Raw genomic sequence first — 21612 nt, 5'->3', positions numbered from 1 at the left:
TATTTCTTTATTTTCTAACTTAAGGTCAATTTTGTAAAATTCCCCCCAAAAAATCCTCCTTTAAAGGACATTATGCAAAACACCATAAAATATTTCATTTTACTAAAAAGAAAAAAAAATAATGTAGATTTACGAAACCTGCGATATAGTAGAACCCCTCACCTCCATGGTGCCGCACTCACCTCATACTTGAATCTTATTACAGCGAGGGCATCGACCAGCTGCTGCTGAAAGCTTTTCCTGAGCGTCGAGACTTTCTGCAAATAACAGATGGAAAAAAAATGGTTGTACAGTCAAAGGCTTGAGTTACACTAGGGTATAAAAAACTGATCCTATGTTAATCCATCCAGAAAAGTAGGACGAGTGTCATGCGAGTACAATGCGATTTTTGTCATCCAGCATCCGTATTACATGCATATACAATCCGTATGCAATGCATTTTTAACATCAGCTTTTACATACAACAATTCTCTATGTAATTTAAAGCTAGTTTACAAAACTAAAAAAGCAATCCTACGTAAAGATATAGACAGACAGAATAAATAGGATAGATGTCCTCCAGATATATAATGTCACAAGCCCACTACATATAAAGTGGCACCCTTTAGTGCCTTTCACGAGGGAATAAAGGGTGTTTAACCTTATTTGAAATATTAGATACTATAAATACAAAAAAAATGGCACGGGGTCCCCCTTATTTTTAATAACCAGTCAAGGGAAAGCAGACAGATGTGAGCTGGTCTTATTAGTCTGGGAAGAAGACAATAACTATAGAACTTCCAAGCCTATTAATATAAGCCCCCATGTTGTGAGTTCATTTTCCCCTTCACCGTCAATGTCTGATGAACTCCCTCTTCTGGTGAAGGAAGGTAGTGAGGCTGATTACCAAACACCTGATCTGGTAGATGATGACTGGGTAACAGGAAATTCTGACTGGATATAAGGCAGCCGACGCCCTTCTGAGTCGCTGGTGATTTCTCTGCTGGATTCTTGGAGACCAGTCTGATTCCAGCTTCCCAAAGATAAAAGTTTTTGCTCTGCTTTTGAACTTATTAGTTTTGTTTTGCTTACCTTGCTTTTTGGAGTTCAGCCATCCCCGGTCGGGGGTGTGCTGAGTTCCATTTTTGTCTCTGATCAGTTTGTCTCTTTGCTCTGTCTTCAGAATTTACCTGAGTGCTAATATAGTCTTTTTGAAGTCCTAGCGACTTCAGGGCCTGTTTTTCCTATCAGACGGTTGGGACATTTTTTGGTAGGGTTTTTTATGGATTGCAGACAGCAGCTTTTCTATCCTGTCCTTTTTAGTTAGCTTGGGCCCCATCGTTTGCTCAACCTATCTTTCTATCTGTGTTAGTGTTTTCATCTTGCTTCACCGTCATTATATGTTGGGGGCTGCCTATTGCTTTGGGGTCTGCTCTGGGGCAGTTTAGATTTCCCCTTTCTTTCTTTAGGCCTATTTAGTTCTCCGGCTGTGATTGAGGGGTCTAGGGCATCGTAGGAACCCCCCATGGCTACTGTTAGTTGTTGCGGATAGGATCAGGGGTCTGCAATCCGATAGCTACCAACCTCTCCGGTTTTCTGGACTTAGCTTGTATTTTTGTTTTTTCCTCCTTCGGTGACTCATTCATAACAGAATCACCAGCCATACCGCAGATTCTAGGGTACTCAATAGCATGAGAGAATTGTAAAAAAAAAAAAAAAAGTGTCAGAATTTTTTTTTTGTGTATATTTTTTCCTCTATTTCTCTGAGGCCATAGGAGGAGTTTTTTCTCAATGGAGATTAAGCAATTGTTTGATCATGTGGAGCAGCTCACTGCTGAAGTGCTGGGAATTTCCGCCTATCTTGCTCATTCACATGCTGCTGAACCAAAGATCCCTACTCCTGATGTGTTTTTTGGGGATCGGTCTAAATTTTTGAATTTTAAGAATAATTGTAAATTATTTTTTGCATTGAAGCCTAACTCATCGGGGAGCTCCGCGCAGCAGGTTAAAATTGTCATCTCTTTGCTGCGCGGCGATCCCCAGGATTGGGCGTTTTCTTTGAAACCTGATGATCCTATTCTGACTGATGTGAATGCATTTTTTCAGGCCTTGGGGTTGTTGTATGATGAACCTAATGCTATTGATCAGGCTGAAAAGGCCCTGTTGGCATTGAGCCAGGGTCAGGATTCTGCAGAGTTGTACTGTCAAAAATTCCGAAAGCGGGCGGTCCTTACTACCTGGAATGATGGTGCCTTGGCAGCTCTCTTTCGGAAGGGTTTGTCAGAAACCGTAAAAGATACTATGGTGGGATTTTCTGTTCCCTCTGGTCTTGACGATTCTATGTCATTAGCCATTCAGGTTGATCGACGTTTGCGTGAACGCAAAACTGCACGAGAGGTGTTGCCACCTGTTGAACAAATGTCTGAACCTATGCAATGTGATAGAGTTTTGTCTAGGGCGCAACGTCAGGAGTTCAGAAGGCGTAATAAGCTGTGTTTTTTCTGTGGAGATGCCTCGCATATTATTTCTGTCTGCCCTAAACGAGAGAAACGTTTTGCACACACATTTGCTGTGGGTGGTGTTCAGCCTAAGTTTCTTCTGGCAATTACTCTGATCTGCTCCCTGTCCACATTTTCCGCTAAGGCTTTTGTGGATTCGGGAGCAGCTCTGAACCTGATGGACTTGGATTTTGCTAATCGTTGTGGATTTCCTATGACACCTCTGCAGACGCCTATCCCTTTGAGGGGTATTGATGCTACTCCCTTGGTGAAGAATAAACCTCAGTTTTGGACCCAAGTGGTAATGCGGGTCACCCCAGATCATCAAGAAAATTGCAGATTTTTGGTGTTGCATAATTTGCATGATACCATTGTTCTGGGGTTTCCCTGGTTGCAAATCCATAATCCAGTTTTGGATTGGAAATCTGTGTCTGTGGTGAGTTGGGGTTGTCGGTGTGCCCATAGTGACACTCCTGTTTTCTCCACCTCTCCCCAGTCGCATGATGTTCCTGACTATTTGGCTGATTTTTATGATGTATTTAGTGAGAATGAGTCTGCGTCTTTGCCTCCTCATAGGAGTTATGACTGTGCAATTGAGCTGAGCCCTGGGTGTAAGTTTCCCAAGAGTCGACTTTTCAATTTATCTGTACCCGAGAACGAGGCTATGTGATCCTATATTAAGGAGTCGTTGGAGAAGGGTCATATTAGACAATCCTCTTCACCCTTAGGTGCTGTTTTTTTTTCGTGGCCAAGAAGGATGGTTCATTAAGGCCTTGTATTGACTATCGTTCCCTCAACAAAATTACTGTTAAATATCAGTATCCGTTACCCCTGATTTCTGATCTATTCTCTAGAGTTAAGGGTGCTTGCTGGTTTACCAAGCTTGACCTCAGGGGGGGCGTATAATCTTATTCGCATTAAGCAGGGGGATGAATGGAAGATGGAGTTTAATACTCCGGAGGGACATTTTGAGTACCTGGCGATGCCTTTTGGGCTCACTAATGCCCCTTCTGTCTTCCAGTGCTTCATGAATGATATTTTCCGAGACTTTGTGGATACATTTTTGATCATCTATCTGGATGATATTTTGATCTTTTCCAAGGATTGGGACTCTCATGTGGAACATGTTCGGACTGTGTTCCGGATTTTGAGGGAGAATTCCCTGTATGTCAAGGGATCGAAATGCCTTTTTGGGGTACAGAGGATTTCATTTTTGGGATTTATTTTGTCTCCGTCAACTATTGAAATGGACCCGGCCAAGGTACAGGCCATTTATGATTGGGTTCAGCCCACTTCTTTGAAGGCCCTCCAGAAGTTTTTGGGTTTTGCTAATTTTTATCATAAATTTATAGCTAATTTCTCTGGTATTGCCAAACCATTGACTGATTTGACTAAGAAAGGTGCTGATGTGCTGAATTGGTCTCCGGAGGCTGTTTCTTCCTTTCAGGAGCTGAAGCGAAGGTTCACTTCTGCTCCGGTTTTGCGGCAACCTGATGTCTCACTCCCGTTTCAGGTAGAGATGGACGCTTCTGAGATTGGTGCAGGAGCTGTTTTGTCCCAAAAAGATCCGGTAACATCTAAAATGAATCCCTGTGCTTTCTTTTCCCGAAAGTTCTCCCCATCTGAACGTAACTATGATGTGGGGAATCGGGAACTGTTAGCCATGAAATGGGCATTTGAGGAGTGGAGACATTGGTTGGAGGGAGCTAAACATCAAGTCGTGGTCCTTACTGACCACAAGAATTTGATTTACCTGGAGTTGGCCAAACGCTTGAATCCTAGACAGGCTAGGTGGGCCTTGTTTTTCACACGTTTTGATTTTGTGGTCTCTTTTCTTCCGGGCACTAAGAATGTCAAGGCAGACGCCCTCTCTAGGAGTTTCTTTGCTGATTCTCCTGTTGTGACCAAGCCTGCTACCATCTTAGGTGAGGGGGTAGTTCTTTCTGCCATCTCGCCCGATTTGAGACGTGCTCTGGAAGAGTTTCAGGAGGACAAACCGGAGCGTTGTCCCATTGGAAAATTGTATGTTCCTGACCAGTGAAGGAAGAGAGTGATGTCTGAAGTTCATTGCTCTGCATTGGCTGGTCATCCAGGTATTTTTGGTACTAGAGATTTGGTGAGTCGGTCTTTTTGGTGGCCCGCCTTGTCTCGTGATGTCAGGAGTTTTGTGCAGTCCTGTGGGACTTGCTCCCGGTCTAAACCTTGTTCTCGCTCTAGTGGGTTGTTGATGCCTTTGCCGGTCCCCAGGAGGCCATGGACCCATATTTCAATGGATTTCATCTCTGATATGCCTGTCTCTCAGAGAATGACTGTTATTTGGGTGATTTGTGATAGATTCTCTAAGATGGTCCATCTTGTACCACTCCCTAAGTTGCCATCTTCTTCAGAGTTGGTGCCCTTGTTTTTGCAACAAGTGGTTCGCTTGCACGGGATTCCTGAGAACATTGTATCAGACAGAGGAGTTCAGTTTATTTCTAGATTTTGGAGGACTTTCTGTTCCAAGCTGGGAATTCAGTTGTCCTTCTCCTCTGCGTTTCACCCTCAGACCAATGGGCAGACGGAGAGAACAAACCAGACTTTGGAGTCGTATTTGAGATGTTTTATTTCTGCTGATCAGGATGATTGAGTTTCATTTTTGCCCTTGGCCGAATTTGCTTTAAATAATAGAGCTCGTTCTGCCACTTTGATGTCACCTTTTTTTTGTAACTTTGGGTTTCATCCTCGATTCTCTTCAGGGCAGGTGGAGTCTTCTGCCTGCCCAGGTGTTGACACTGTGGTGGAGAGAATGCACCAGATCTGGGACCAAGTGGTGGATAGGTTGTCTCTCTCCCAGGAAAAGTCCCAGCGGTTTTCCTACCGTCATAGGACCATTGGTCCCCAGTTTAAAGTGGGTGATATGGTTTGGTTGTCATCAAAGAATATCTCTATGAAGGTGGCTTCTCCAAAGTTTAAACCTAGTTTTATCGGACCTTACAAGATTTTGGAGATTCTTAATCCTGTCTCTTTTCGATTGGCTCTTCCTGTTACATTTAAGATCCATAACGTGTTTCATAAGTCTCTGTTAAAGAGGTTTGTTGAGCCAGTAGTTCCTGTGGTGGCACCTCCTGACCCTGTATTGGTGGAAGGTAATGTGGAATATGAGGTTGAGAAGATACTGTATTCTCGCCTGGCTAGACGGAGACTCCAGTATTTGGTTAAATGGAAGGGTTATGGCCAGGAGGATAATTCTTGGGTCCCTGCATCCGATATTCATGCCGAAAGATTGGTTCGTGCTTTTCATCGGGCCCATCCTGATCGCCCTGGTGGCGTGGATGAGGGTTCGGTGACCCCTCCTCAAGGGGGAGGTACTGTTGTGAGTTCATTTTCCCCTTCACCGTCGATGTCTGATGAACTCCCTCTTCTGGTGAAGGAAGGTAGTGAGGCTGATTACCAAACACCTGATCTGGTAGATGATGACTGGGTAACAGGAAATTCTGACTGGATATAAGGCAGCCAACGCCCTTCTGAGTCGCTGGTGATTTCTCTGCTGGATTCTTGGAGACCAGTCTGATTCCTGCTTCCCAAAGATAAGTTTTTACTCTGCTTTTGAACTTATTAGTTTTGTTTTGTTTACCTTGCTTTTTGGAGTTCAGCCATCCCCGGTCAGGGGTGTGCTGAGTTCTATTTTTGCCTCTCATCAGTTTGTCTCTTTGCTCTGTCTTCAGAATTTACCTGAGTGCTGATATAGTCTTTTTGAAGTCCTAGCGACTTCAGGGCCTGTTTTTCCTATCAGACGGTTGGGACATTTTTTGGTAGGGTTTTTTACGGATTGCAGACAGCAGCATTTCTATCCTGTCCTTTTTAGTTAGCTTGGGCCCCATCGTTTGCTCAACCTATCTTTCTATCTGTGTTAGTGTTTTCATCTTGCTTCACCGTCATTACATGTTGGGGGCTGCCTATTGCTTTGGGGTCTGCTCTGGGGCAGTTTAGATTTCCCCTTTCTTTCTTTAGGCCTATTTAGTTCTCCGGCTGTGATCGAGGGGTCTAGGGCATCGTAGGAACCCCCCACGGCTACTGTTAGTTGTTGCGGATAGGATCAGGGGTCTGCAATCCGATAGCTACCAACCTCTCCAGTTTTCTGGACTTAGCTTGTATTTTTGTTTTTTCCTCCTTCGGTGACTCATTCATAACACCCCCAGCTGTCTGCTTACCCTTTACTTATTATTAAAAAGGGGACCTTAAAAAAAATGACATGGGGTCTTCCCTATTTTTAATAACCAGTAAAGGTTAAGCAAACAGTTGCAGGCTTATATTAACAGGCTGGGAATGTCCATGAATATTGGCTGCTTTCCAGACAAATAACAGCTCACAGCTGTCTGCTTTCCCTCAGCTGGTAAAAAAAATAGTGGGGACCACATGTCTTTTTTTTTGCATTTAATTATTTAATTTTTAGTAACATACTGATGAAATGTTCGGTCTCCTTTGAGATAAGTGCAGCATGTTACGATTTTTTTTCTCTATCCAATCCGAGCTGGGAAAAAACTCGCAGATGAGCACTGACTCGTTGTATAACATTGGTCAGAGTGCAATGGAATGTCCGATTTATACTCGTTGTATAACATTGGTCAGAGTGCAATGGAATGTCCGATTTATACGCCAGTGTGAGTGAACCAATATATGTAAGCTAAAAAGCATCCTATATGGATAACCAAAGTGTAGATTCCACCTGGCGACCTGGGCAGTGCAGAATACAGATGTGGAATATAAAATAGATAATTCATACATACATAATAAGTGACAATAAGGCCCTGGGTGGTTGGGTCTGCAGAAAATGCAGATATTTTTTAGCTGTATGTAAATTATTAAAAAGAGCTACAGCCTGCACAGCTCAAGGTGACAGCTCCAACTCCTAGCTATGGTAAGGGGTTCTGGTTTATGAGCCGAATGTAAAAGTTTTAACACTTGAAGAATAAAAATTGTCCTCTAAGAGGCAGAAGCTGTCCCTCCAGTGCCCACTATTGTAGGTGTATGGCGTGTAGGGTAACGTGAGCTACGATGCAGGTAACCTGTGCTTTGTCTTGTGCTCTCATACTGCAAATTTTGAATTTCAGTGTTGATCTTTTAGCCAGAAGTTTGTACGGTTAATGCAGTACAATTCTCAGCATTTCAGAAGTTTTTAAGCTTTCATTTATAAATTCATCAAGTTTATGCAAGGACTAAAGATTCACAGTGTTGACTCTATTTTTCAAGACTTCTGCACTTCGCCCTGGCAGCGGGATATTAGCTCCTGGGCCAAATCATGAATGATGACGGACCATTCTAATTAGTGCTTGGAGTGTATCACAATTTGGGCGTGTGCAGACAACCGTATTATTGATCCAAGCCAATCTGACAAAACATCGGATCGCGGGCACACCAATGTTTGACTCGTGTCCGATTATTTTCCTCGGACAAAGTCTGAGGAAATAGGTTGCAGCACAAACGATTGGTATCAGCTATTCAGATCGCACTAGGCCATATAAGCCAATGAGTCCATGAAAATCATCGTACTGCACTTGGACGACATATGAGTGCAGTCGGATTTCTTCACACTGACACAATGGAGACATTTTGTTCTCCATCTTATCCTCACAGTGTGAAAGACTTGGATCACACTATGTTCATACACTGGTCAGAGTGCCATTTATATAATCGGCCCGATACTCTCAGATGAGAGACTATATGGCCGTCGGCAACGGCCCTTTCTGTGTTTTTGTTTATCCACCCGCTTTGTTCAGGATTTACCACAGGATCTCAATGGGATTCCAGTCCGTAGACCCAAAATATCAACATTTTCTACACCAATCCACTTAGTTATCACTTATGCATTCTGACATGGTCTCTATCCTTTCACCCCTGAAGATGACATCTAGCATTTCGGGGCGAATTACAGAAATCTTGAAAAATCAGATTTATCAACACTAAATATTGAGGCTTTGCATAAACTTGATGTTTTTGTCAATCAGTGATAAAAACTTTGGAAATGCTGATAATTGTACTTCAGTGACCGTAGAAACATCCGACTACAAGAGCTATAAAACACTGAAGCAGCAAACTATGTGAAAACCAAGATTTGTGTCAGCCTCAAAACTCTTGGCCACGACTGTCCTATGGCCGGATCATCAGTAAGACCCCTTACATGTCCTATACATGCTACACAAGAATGTGCGTTACCTTTTTGTGAACCATTTCCAGATCCCGCACGGTATCATTCATACGATTGTAAAGCTCCAGTGCTTGAGCCTCAATCTTCTGATTATATTCCGATTGTAGAACACTTTTTTGCAAAACGACGTCTTTCTTCAAAGTGTCAAGAGACTAGAATAAGACGAGAAGAGAACTTTAAATGGAGCAAAAAAGCAAAAAACATATTCAGCACATTAGCAGAACAGAGAGGAAAACAGAATGCAAAACTATTTGGCCCAATTTGTTTATATTTCTTATGTTGAATGCCTTGGAAGAAGAGAAAGGGGAAGAGCAGGCTGACGAATGCCGCAGACTAAGGATATGTCCGTAGGTCAGATATACCGCTACATAGTACAGGATCAGTATTGTGGTTTTATAAAGGATAAACCGCACGCTGCAGAGAAAATCCACAGTGGAAACTGATCGGAGCTGTGGATTTAATGATACATTATGCTGTTAGTAGAGTTGGAAGGACCCGATAAAGCAGAACGTCAGTAATCTGTGGCCGCTGGACAGGACTTCCTGCCTGATGGCATCCTAGGCTCTTCATTTGATTAGCTGGCCTGGCATGCCACCACCATTGTGGAGCATCGCATCAAAAGAAGAGCCGTGGGTTCCATCAAGTAAGAAACCACCGAGGTTCAGTTAAAGAAACCTTTGGCATTGTCATAGGAAGGATCTGGCTGAGTGCTGTGACTTTAGACTTTTATACACTGTGTATGGGGGCCTTAACCATTCCAGAAAGAGCAGCGTGCAGAACTATAGAAATGGAGATGCACTCGGCTGTCCCCATTAGTCCCATAGACAGTGAATGGAGCAATAGGGGTCATGCCCTATCATGTCACTCCATCTAAGGCCACATTCACACATCCGTGTCAATTTTTACATCTTTGCGAAAAGAACCATATATTCTCTTGTGCGTCATTCGTATTGTCTCCGTATTGAATCCGCTTTATGGGGTTTTTTTTGCACACCCATAGACATTTGTCACCTCTACAATGGACAGGTGATATATGGCTTTAAAGGATAAAAACCCTTTAAAGGGAAGGAGCTGCGATTTTTTTATTTTGTATTAATAACTATTGAATATATAATCATTTATTTTTAATACAAAATTAAATGTACAACTTTAATAGTTTTTTTTTATTAATTTTTACTTTAATCACTGGGGGCTGCCATTTTCATTTGGGGGGTGTAACTGTCTGAGCAGCACAGATATAAATCCCTCACTTATGGCAGCTCATGGGCATAAGAGCCTAAGGTCAGACTGCGACTGCATTTCTTGCATTGAGGCCGCTCCTTCTGCCTATAGCTGTAAGCTGGGCACGCCGCCTGGGCTGTCCAGGTCACAGCTGTAGGAGGATATTGCGGCCATTTTGTTGTAGAACGCGGTGTTTCAAGTGAGCTTCATTTTCCCCTGTCATCGCACAGACTGCTCATTGCGTGCGATGACAGGAGATGCCGGGAAGAGTAAGTGCTGGGGAGCTGATGTCCTAGGTGAGGCGTGTATTTTCGGTGGCGGCAACAGGGAGCAGTGATCTCAGCCTGCCATATTACAGTACAGAATGTGATCACAGCTCACCGCCGACCCGTTCAGTGCACAGCAGGAAGATTATCACAAGACAGTGCTCTGAACACACTGAACAGGACACAGCACTGTGTGGGAGCGCAGGGAAAGTAAGTTCAAGTGTTTGTTTTTTCTATGTATTGAATATATGGGGCCATAAATACCAGGATGAAGGACATATACCTAGACAATGGCGCCATATATACCTGGAGGATGGGGCCATATATACCATGAGACTGGGGACATATATACCAGAATGGGGATGCATACACCAGGATGGAGGGGCCATATACCAGTATAGGAGGGCATATATACCAGGAGGATGGGGCCATATATACCAGGATGCAGGGTCATACATAACTTGATGGAGGGCCATATATACCAGGATGAAGGGCATATACCTAGACGATGGGGCCATATATACCAGGAGGATGGGGCCATATATACCATGAGACTGGGGACATATATACCAGAATGGGGGTGCATATACCAGGATGGAGGGTCCATATACCAGGATGGGGGGCATATACAAGTATAAGGGGGGCATATATCAGGATGGAGGGGCATATACCAGGATGGAGGTCCATATATACCAGGATGGAGGGCCATATATACCAGGAGGATGGGGCCATGTATGCCAGAAGGATGGGGCTATATATACCAGGATGCACTATATGGGTCCATTATCCTGTGGAGCAATATGTGGGTCACATTATAGTTGGTGCACTATATGGGGCCATTATACTATGTGGAAAATTATTATGTAGGTCACTATAGGGGCTATTATACTGTGGGGCGATATATGGGGCCAATATACTGCGGGGAACTATATGGGACCATTATACTTTGGGGCACTATGTAGGGCCATTATACTGTGGGGCACTATATAGGGCCATTATACTGTGGGGAACTACACTCACTGGCCACTTTATTAGGTACACCTGTCCAACTGTGTGTTAAGACTTAATTTCTAATCAGCCAATCACATGGCGGCAACTCAGTGCATTTAGGCATGTAGACATGGTCAAGACAATCTCCTGCAGTTCAAACCGAGCATCAGTATGGGGAAGAAAGGTGATTTGAGTGCCTTTGAACGTGGCATGATTGTTGGTGCCAGAAGGGCTGGTCTGAGAATTTCAGAAACTGCTGATCTACTGGGATTTTCACGCACAACCATCTCTAGGGTTTACAGAGAATGGTCCGAAAAAGAAAAAAAATCCAGTGAGTGGCAGTTCTGTGGCCGGAAATGCCATGTTGATGCCAGAGGTCAGAGGAGAATGGGCAGACTGGTTCGAGCTGATAGAAAGGCAACAGTGACTCAAATTGCCACCCGTTACAACCAAGGTAGGCAGAAGAGCATCTCTGAACGCACAGTGCGTCGAACTTTGAGGCAGATGGGCTACAGCAGCAGAAGACCACACTGGGTACCACTCCTCTCAGCTAAGAACAGGAAACTGAGGCTACAATTTGCACAAGCTCATCGAAATTGGACAGTAGAAGATTGGAAAAACGTTGCCTGGTCTGATGAGTCTCGATTTCTGCTGCGACATTCGGATGGTAGGGTCAGAATTTGGCGTAAACAACATGAAAGCATGGATCCATCCTGCCTTGTATCAACGGTTCAGGCTGGTGGTGGTGGTGTCATGGTGTGGGGAATTTTTTCTGGGCACTCTTTGGGCCCCTTGGTACCAATTGAGCATCGTTGCAACGCCACAGCCTACCTGAGTATTGTTGCTGACCATGTCCATCCCTTTATGACCACAATGTACCCAACATCTGATGGCTACTTTCAGCAGGATAATGCGCCATGTCATAAAGCTCGAATCATCTCAGATTGGTTTCTTGAACATGACAATGAGTTTACTGTACTCAAATGGCCTCCTCAGTCACCAGATCTCAATCCAATAGAGCATCTTTGGGATGTGGTGGAACGGGAGATTCGCATCAGGGATGTGCAGCCGACAAATCTGCGCCAACTGTGTGATGCCATCATGTCAATATGGTCCAAAATCTCTGAGGAATGCTTCCAGCACCTTGTTGAATCTCTGCCACGAAGAATTGAGGCAGTTCTGAAGGCAAAAGGGGGTCCAACCCCTTACTAGCATGGTGTACCTAATAAAGTGGCCAGTGAGTGTATATGAGACTATTATACTGTAGTGCACTATATGGGGCCATTATACTGCGAAGCAACATGTGAGTCACATTATAGTGTGGTGCATTATATGGGGCCATTATACTATGGGGTAAATTATACTGTAAGTCACTTTATGGGGCATGGGGCTATTATACTGTGGGCACTATATGGAGCCATTGTGCTACGGGGGAATGTATGAGGCCATTATTCTTTGGGGCACTATATGGGGCCATTATACTGTGGTGCACTATATGGGGCCCTTATACTGTGGTGCACTATGTGGGCCCATTATACTGTGGGGCACTATAGGAGGCCATTATACTGAGCGGAACTATATGGGGCCATTATACAGAAGGCTCAGAGACTCTGATGAGCGGTGTACTTACTGACGTCACCTCTGTTCAGAGCCGTGAGTCTCGTGGAGTGCAGAGTATCAGGCACTATATGATCTCACCCATATAGGTTTGACTGTGAAACTCTGTTTCTGAAAATAACATACTTTAAGAGCCGCCAGGGACTGAACTGCACAAGAGACTAGACAGACAGGCGGGTCAACGGCGGCTTTTTCCCCCCAGCAGCCAGTGACTGAAAAGCGTATCCCTATGCAGACTAGACCAGTCACTTGAGGGCAGCGGGTGGGGAAAAGCCACCTTCCTGCCTGTCTGACTAGTCTCTCGTGCAGCTCAGTCCCAAGAAACTCTTAGGCCATGTGCACACGTTGCGGATTCTGCTGCGGATCCGCAGCGTTTTAGGCTCTGCGGGTCCGCAGCAGATTTAGGTGCATTGTACAGTAGCATTGTTTTCAATGGTAAACTGAAAAACGCAGTGCACATGCTGCAGATTTTTCCGCGCGGATTTGCTGCGGGTTCAAATCCGCAGCATGTCAATTCTTTGTGCGGAATCCGCAGCGGTTTCACACCTTCTCCATTGTAGAGGTGTGAAACCGCAGGCTAATCCGCAGGTCTTTATTACCTGCGTGTTTTTACAAATCCGCGCGGAAAAATCCGCAGCACCTAAAACTACGTGTGCACATAGCCTTAAAGTATTCTTTTCTCTGAAACACTGCAGCATTTCACAGTCAAACATATATGGCGGAGATCATATAGTGCCTGATACGTGCTGTCCGTGGATCATGCGGCATTTATCAGCTGTCTGGTTCCCTTTAACTGAAGATACAATCAGATATATGCTGCACTGTATGAAAATGTAAAAAAACTTTCTGATAAACTTTATGTTTTCTTAGAGCTCTGACCTGTGTAAGAGAGTGTACGACACTCGTCAGGTCTTTTATCTCAACCACTTCGCTCTTGTTGGTCTGCGTTGACCGATCAGATTCATAGAGGCCGACTCGAAGTTGATTGGAGATTGCTCGCCTGCAACAAAGTAAATTGCTGTTAAAAGGGGTTACAGTTTTATAAAAATAAATCAATCAATAAATAAATATAAATAATATTACAGAATGAAAAATAAATGTTGGAGTCATCTTGGCCTATTAAAAAGAGCCAAATCCAGGTGGTGGCACACTCCCAGTTCTGTGGGAAACACCACTAAAATTATCAATGCATTATAATAAGCCAAAGACTTAGGCTAAGTGCACACGTACCGGAACTCTCGCGGAAATTACCGCGAGAATTCCGGAATTCCATTCCGCGGGAAAATCGCATTTTAAATTCCCGCGATTTTCCCGCGGAAAAACTAGCATTTTGCAAGCGTAATTAGCTTGCAAAATGCTAGCGTTTTCCAAGCGATCTGTAGCATCGCTTGGAGAACGGATTGACAGGTTGGTCACACTCGTCAAACATAGTGTTTGACGAGTGTGACCAAATTTTTACTACTGAGGCTACCTATGCGGCATCAGTAGTAAAAGATAGAATGTAAAAAAAAATAAAAAAAGTGTTATTCTCACCTTCCGACGTCCCGCGCATCCGTTCCCAGTAATCCTTTGCGAAAATGCCCGCGATGACGTCCGTTCTCGCGGGATCGCGATGTCTCGCGGTAATTCGCGATGACGTCGCGCGAATGACTGCGAGACTTCGCGATCCCGCGAGAACGGACGCCATCGCGGGCATTTTCGCAAAGGCTTACTGGGACCGGAAGCGTGGAGAGAGGCGGGAATGCTGCGCGGGACGCCGGAAGGTAAGAATAACAATATTTTTTATTTTAAATTCTATTTTTTACAGGGATATGGTACCCAAAGCCCGGAGGACAATCTCCACTCCTCCGGACCGTGGGTACCATACGCAAATGTTCTGCTTACTCTTCGCATGGTGTGCACAGCCACATGCGGGAAGTAAGCGGAACAATGCAATCCTATGGGTGCGGGATCGCCGCGATTCCGCAAATTAATGAGCATGCTGCGTTTTATACTGCAAAGGGATTCCGCCGCGGTAAAAACCGCAGCATTAGCACAGCATTGCGGAATCCCATAGGAATTCATGGGATGCTTATTTTTCGCGTTTTCGCGGTTAAAACCGCCGCAGAAACGCGAAAAAAATGCCACTTGTGAACTCAGCCTTAGAAGTGGATGAAGTGAGATGGATGTTGTGAGTTCCCTTGCTCGGACTTCTGGGCTGGAGCTCCCTCTGGTGGTTACTGGGAGTAGTGGAGCTGACCAGTGTGATGGAAGTTTGCCACCTGACATTGATGATTGGGAATCTGGAATTACTGGCTGGGAGCATATAAGTGAGCAGGCTTCCCTTGGTGGTTGCTGGTGATTTCCTCCTTGTGCATTTTGAGCTCTTCAGTCTCCTGCCTGATCTGCATGGTTCAGTTAAGTGATTCTTTTGCTAATCCTTTGCATCTAATCTGTTTGTGCCTTTTTTTTGCTTTGTTGTGAGGGTTCAGTATACTCCCTGCTGGGAGCAGCGCTGGGCCCCGCTCCATATGTTACAGCTTGTGCCAGTGCGTTCAGTCCCCTGTTATATTAGTATATTTTGCTTTGCTTCCAGTTTACACCAGAATTCTGATCTAGCGGGGGGTGAGGTCGTGTGGCCTCAGGTTTTTTGTATATTAGATGTGTGTGACGACTCCTGGAGTGGACCCTCTGGGTCGTGATACCAACCCTCCCAGGGCGAGCTGACCTAGTGAAGACCACCCCCTATACAGGGAGTGTCAGGGGCAAGCCCCAGGGGGTGAGGCACCACGACTGCTGGCGCCAGGCGGCCGGCTCACAGGAGACACGAGTGGGTGAGTGTGTCTGCAGGAACGTGTAAAGCGTGGACACGGGAACACGTGGTATACAGAGACTTCGTTCGTCGGGGTGTGAGTGAAGCAGGATGCGTGCAAGGAGCACGTCAGAGCACTGAGTCAGGCAGCAGGTGTGCCAGGAGGTGTAACAGAGTACAGGAGCAGGGTGTGTGCCAGAAGTCACAACTGAGCATAAGACAGAGCGCAGGATTGGTACGTGTGCCAGGAGGCACAACAGAGTAAGAGACAAAGCACAGGGTCCGAGTGTGTGCCAGGAGGCACAACTGAGTATAAGACAGAGCACGGAATCAGATTGTGTGCCAGGAGGCACAACTGAGTATAAGACAGAGCACGGAATCAGAGTGTGTGCCAGGAGGCACAACTGAGGATGAGACAGAGTACAGGGTAAGAGCGTGTGCCAGGAGGCACAACCGAGTATGAGACAGAGTACAGGGTCAGAGCGTGTGCCAGGAGGCACAACCAAGTACAAAGCAGAGTGCAGATTCAGAGCGTGTGCCAAGAGGCACAACAGAGTGCAAGGCAGGGGACCTGAATACAGCGCACAGCCAGGCAGGGACACGGCAGACCAAGCCAGGAAGCACAACAATAATCAGGCACCTCCCCTAGGGGAAGGTCATCTGATATAGCACATGACTACTACTGGTTCCAGGTCAGGACCTAGCCAGAAAGCACATGACCACTACAGGTTCCGGGTCAGGTCCTCCATTACCATAGAGAGGACCGAGCCCTATACAGCACTGACGGGAGCGCGCAAGCGCAAACGTGACATGTAGGAGGAGACCCGGGGACGAGAGCTGCGCGTGCGCACCCGACGGGACCCCCGGAGTGACCTCGGCTCCGGAAGAGATGACGTCGGGACCGAGGTCCCGCCCCCAGGTGAGCATGGCGTGACAATGTGTTGGATTTTTTTTTAGGGTTTTTTGCGTGATTGCAGTGTCTTTTCTGTCCTGTCCTATCTAGACAGTCTGGGCCCCATCATTTGCTCAGTCTATTTTCTGTGTATGTTTGTGTCTCATCTTGTCTCACTGACAATATATGTTTGGGGGCTGTCTATTCCTTTGGGGATCTGCTCCGGGGCAGTTTAGACACCTTTCTGGCTTTAGGCTTAGTTAGTTCTCCGGCTGTGCCGAGGCGTCTAGGGCATCGTAGGAACGCTCCACGGCTACTGCTAGTTGTGTTGTTAGGATCAGGGGTCTGCAATCCGCTGAGTTACCAACCTCTCTGGTTCCCTGGTGGCTTAGCCTGTTCCTGCCATCCTCCTCGGTGACCCATTCATAACAGATGGAGAAGTAAGAGTGGGAAACCCGGGCGTCTCATATTGATGAGCTCGCCCTATTGTACGTCATCAATATCAGATCAGCGGGGGCCCAACACCCGACTGCACCATCGATCAGCTGCTATGAACTCCGGCAGTAGGATGCAAACAGTGAACGGAGCTGTAGATGAATAGGATCTGTCATCAATATTAGACACCTGGAAAAATGCAGTAAATTACGCGTTTCTGAGTTTTTACCTCGCTGCATTATGATGATGACGCTTACTGTGCAGGATAAATAACATGATCATTTCTAGGCACAGTTTGTGGGGTTTAGAGACAACGTTCCGCTAAGATAAGCGATCTGAAAAGGAAAAAGTTCAAACAGCCTAATAATGAGGTTAAAGGGGTTGGCCATGCTTGGGATGAAAGTTTGCAGTCACTCTACGTGACTACAGACCTCTGAGTCCTTACAGCGTGACCACTTGTATGTGATTTGCATACTTGCTGTCACATGCTAACTAGACGTGCGCAACTTCACTCAATGCAAACACACTGAGAGAGGAAGAACACGTCTAGTAGAAATGTGGCCAGAAGTATGCAAATCACATACATGTGGTCACGTGACGGCGATACTGGAGAAGCCTAAGAGCGTGCGCACCAGGCACTGTCAGGCTTCTGAAGTCACAAAAAGTGACTGCACCTCAAGCCTGGACAACCCCTTTAATGAGCTTAATTACAAATACACAATTCCTTTATGAAGCGTGTGGTTTAACTCTAATCATTTCCAGAGTCCACAACACAGAGATAACAGTGGTTACTGATGCCGGAATAACCAATTATATGTAGTGCTTATTTTTTTTCCCTATAAAAGCATTTTTCAAAAGTTAGTTATTTTTTAACCCATCGATGGGCTTACCTTAACCATGTGATTACTTTCTTGCTTACATAAAACACTATAAGGACAGGTACAGCCGGCCGTGTATTCTGTCATACCGGAGAATCGGCTGATTATGCTAATCGCATTCTGATCAAACTCTTATCATTGTGATCAGATTCTCTCGGATGAGTAGAAGATGGAGTGCAGTCCGATGTTTTCGTCGCACTCATTGACTTGCATGGCCGTGTGTGACCCGAACATCAGATCATACTCGAGCATGCAGCGATTTTTTTTTTTTTTTTTTCCCAGGTCTGGCTCTGTCCGAAGAAAAAAAAAAATTGGACATGTGCACAGCCCCATAGAATAACATTGGGCGGGCGCGATCTGATGTTTTGTCGCATCACATTTGGACTGAAAATACGGTCATGTGCACGAGCCCTGATATCATGTAGTGCAGGGTATTATGCCTTTCTGCAGCAGGCTGGATTCACACATCCACGTGTCAGTGCTGGTGATTCACGGGCCGGCTGTGCGTCACCCAACCCGAACACAACAGCCTCAGAAATGCGGATGGGTGACAAGTTGGGGTCAGGAGAGCTGCAGACAGTTTGTGAAAAACCGACCCTGACACATGGATGTGTGAATCCCACCTAACACAGTCCCGGCTATGTTCACACGTGGCGCTTATGCAGCGCTTTTTTTTATACCAATATTCATCTGCATTTCACAATATCAGCAAAGTCTATGAGATTTCAGAAATCTCATGCACACAGCTTGCTTTTATTTTCTCCTGTTTTCTGAAAGAGTCGCATTTTTGCAAAATGCAGCAGGTCACTGCTATCAATATTTTTTCAGCGTTTTTCAGCTTTTGAAAGCATTGAGTAAGTGCAGGAAAGCTGCAGATAACGCAGGTATCGGGTTTTGCTCCGTTTTTGGTGCCAAAACCTGGTGAAGTTGAATCAGATTATTTTTTATGCACTAAACGTCATCAGCGTGCACAAGAGACAAATGGACCCTGACAAAAGCACAGCAAAAAAACACATAAAAAATGCAGCGAACACTCAGCAAAATCTGCTTTTTTTTACGCTGCTTCTTTACTGCCAAAAGAGCAAGTTATGCCTGCGTAAAAAAACAAAAAAAACACAAAAAACGCAACGTGTGAACATAGCCTTAGGGAAACGACCAATAAAATGCTAAAAAAGACATCGGGTTCACAAAGCTCCAGAGAAGAGGAGCGATTCCTGAAGTGTCCGAAAATCAAATGTCTTTGACCGCCATAAGTAGGCGCAGTGTGAACGCTCCCTTACACAACCTACGAGGCCAAACAGGCTCAGGTCAGTGTCGGGGCTGGGAACCATTGCTGGTGGCGGCCACTCACTGGCACCCCAGGATTGTGAATGGGATCCTCCTCCGCTCTGACCTGTTACATGTAAATTTGCCCCCCCAAAAAAAATAAAAATAACATTGGTACAGAAAAATGTGTCAAAGATAAAACTTGTAACCTAGCAACAGGTAATCTCCATCACGTGACACCGCCATGCATGCTGGGAGTTGTAGTCACTCCAGCATATTAGCAGCACACTGATATACGGCACCATAGTCACATCTCCTCCATTACCTGAACTCGATCTCCCGGACATAAGCCTGCACAGCCAGGTCGTCGTCCTGTGCGCCGGGCAGAGCCGCTGTCTCCGAGCTTCCCAGGTTCTCCATGTTTACATTCACCATCCAAAGAGCGTCCGTAGCCATGACAACGAGACCTGCCTCTAAAGAAACATCACTTCCTGTTTCCGAGCGGCAGTAGTCGGCCATCTTTGATATGGGCAGTGATGCCATATGTGTCTTCTGATATCACAGCGGCTTCACTCTCCATTATTAAAATATCTGGAAACATTACTTCTTAGAATGTGCGTTTTAAACTCCATGGATTTTATTTTTTTATCCTTCCTGTTTCTTTGAAAGCCAATGGCCACCACTGTTCTTGCCCATTTGTTTCACACTGTAACATAACATGGCAGATTTGCCACTCAGGAGCCTGAGAAAGATGGGTGATGTACTGAATGGGCAAACAAAGTGACTATTATAGGAACTTTTACAGAGACTTCTTGGGTTGGTTTCACGCATTCGATATTCTTCACGGTCCGAGCACAGATGGCGATCATTCCTGGAACAGCCGCCACTGGTCTACTGACCTGAACTGGGTCTCGTGACCTGCGGCCGGGCAGGATATCACGACCTGTACTCTCTCCATGAACGTCAGACAGGTGGAACCGGCCTATGGCTATGGTCATGCTGCATTTTTTGAGGAGCCTTTTGGAATCCCCCCAACTGGAGGTCTGTTTCACATCGTTCCACTCTATGACATCCCTATGCTCTAATACAAGGGTTAGCTACCGTGGCATCGTGTGCCACAGCCAACACATGGGTCACGTTTGCTGGCACACTGGGCACTGTGCACATAACATTGTGCGGGTCACTGGCACAGCTGTGGACAGACAGCGTGTGTTGGTGTAGTCTGCCGGTGTAGCCGAAAAACCCAGCCACTCGTGGGTGGCTAATGGCCGCACGTTTTCTTATGCTTAACGTGAAGCTATTGATGGGATTTTGATGCAGCAGCAGCCAGACCGTACGTTATACTACCAACTTTTATAACTAAAATAACCAGTTGAGTATAATACCAAGCTGGAAAGATACATGATGACCAAATAATATGTTTAGTAGGAGAATGCCAAGGTATGTACTCAGCTGGTAAGGTGTGCTGAGCCCGTGCAGTGCAAAAAGTGGCAATGTGACTGGTACTATGGCTGGCACAAACCAAAAGGGCCCTGGTGCAAGAACAGTATATCGCCCCCTCGCAGTCCAACAGCGCACCATAACGTATAATTCCACATACAGTATTTTGGAGGTGGATGGGGCACACTTACCTTTTAGGTCCCTGTGCCACTGCCCAGGCTGCACCAATATAAATTAAATAAAATGTAGGAAACAGCCACACATAGGTTGTAACACAACTGCCATCATTACCACAAGACAGCTAGATTTCTGTCCCTTTATTCCATATAAGTGGTAAGAGGGTTGACAATGGCTGCCTCCAAAGCCCCTTACGAGAGCCACTGGTTCCATTTTCTGGGGGGACGTTCCACTCCTCAGCCTATGAAATGTTTTGCATTTTAACTGTGTATCTGTCATGTTGGCATTCTGTTTGTTGGGTGTATTACCCCCTGAAAGATCTAATTATAATTCTTATGACATGAATGAGTGATGTTCGAGGAACATTCATTGATAAGGAAGTGTGCAGGGATGGCACTAGGGCACATGGTTCCGAATAGTATTTCTGTGTGTAGGGGTCTATGTCCATTGCTTTTATGTTGTGAGCGGTCGCAGATAACAGCCGGGGATGGGGGGGTCACACAGATCCCACTACTAGACTGGCTATTGGGGAACTCACAGCTAGTGTATGGTATATACATTTCCGATTCTAACGTATGGAATATATGTATATACCCTGAATCTGTCACTGCCAGCCCCACAATAACAAAAAAAAGAAACCACTACTAGCTGCTACCACAAATTGAAACGCACGTCGGGGCAGAGGGACGTCTGGGGAAATTCCACTTACCTGACAGTCGGTATGTTTTCTCATGCTTTTTTAGTGCTTTGAATGTCTCTTGTCTATATAAATCAAATGGTTACTTGGTTCAGTATTGGCATGGTAGCAACAGATCCTGGACATTGCTATGCACTTTGGCGGTAAATTATTAATATTTACGATATTATGCATGCCTTTTTTGTCACATTGAGCAAGAATTAATAGGACATATGATAATAAATACACATATTTGATCGGTATTTGTAATTTAGTGTTTCTTATGGCTGTCTAGTCCGTCA

At 45.3% G+C, this 21612-nt stretch overlaps 1 protein-coding gene across 3 annotated transcripts in view; it reads right to left on the bottom strand.

The window, feature by feature from the left end:
* CUNH10orf67 (chromosome unknown C10orf67 homolog) overlaps positions 1–19478 on the bottom strand; it is a 216154-nt gene extending 196676 nt beyond the window's left edge. For all 3 annotated transcript variants that reach the window (XM_073581804.1, XM_073581805.1, XM_073581806.1), the window contains exons 1-4: positions 19343–19478; positions 13635–13755; positions 8670–8813; positions 183–257 (exon numbers count right to left, since the gene is read on the bottom strand). In XM_073581804.1, coding sequence (XP_073437905.1) covers positions 183–257; positions 8670–8813; positions 13635–13755; positions 19343–19473 — 471 coding nt within the window. In that variant the 5' untranslated portion in view covers positions 19474–19478. The remainder of the gene's footprint in view (positions 1–182; positions 258–8669; positions 8814–13634; positions 13756–19342) is intronic.
* Positions 19479–21612: the final 2134 nt, after the last annotated feature.

Source organism: Dendrobates tinctorius, unplaced genomic scaffold (assembly GCF_039654945.1).
Source record: "Dendrobates tinctorius isolate UK_male_01 unplaced genomic scaffold, ASM3965494v1 ptg000070l, whole genome shotgun sequence".
In the NCBI taxonomy this organism is placed as follows: Eukaryota; Metazoa; Chordata; class Amphibia; order Anura; family Dendrobatidae; genus Dendrobates; species Dendrobates tinctorius.
The sequence above is the reverse complement of the archived record's forward strand: the minus strand, read 5'-3'. Positions and strand labels throughout refer to the sequence as shown.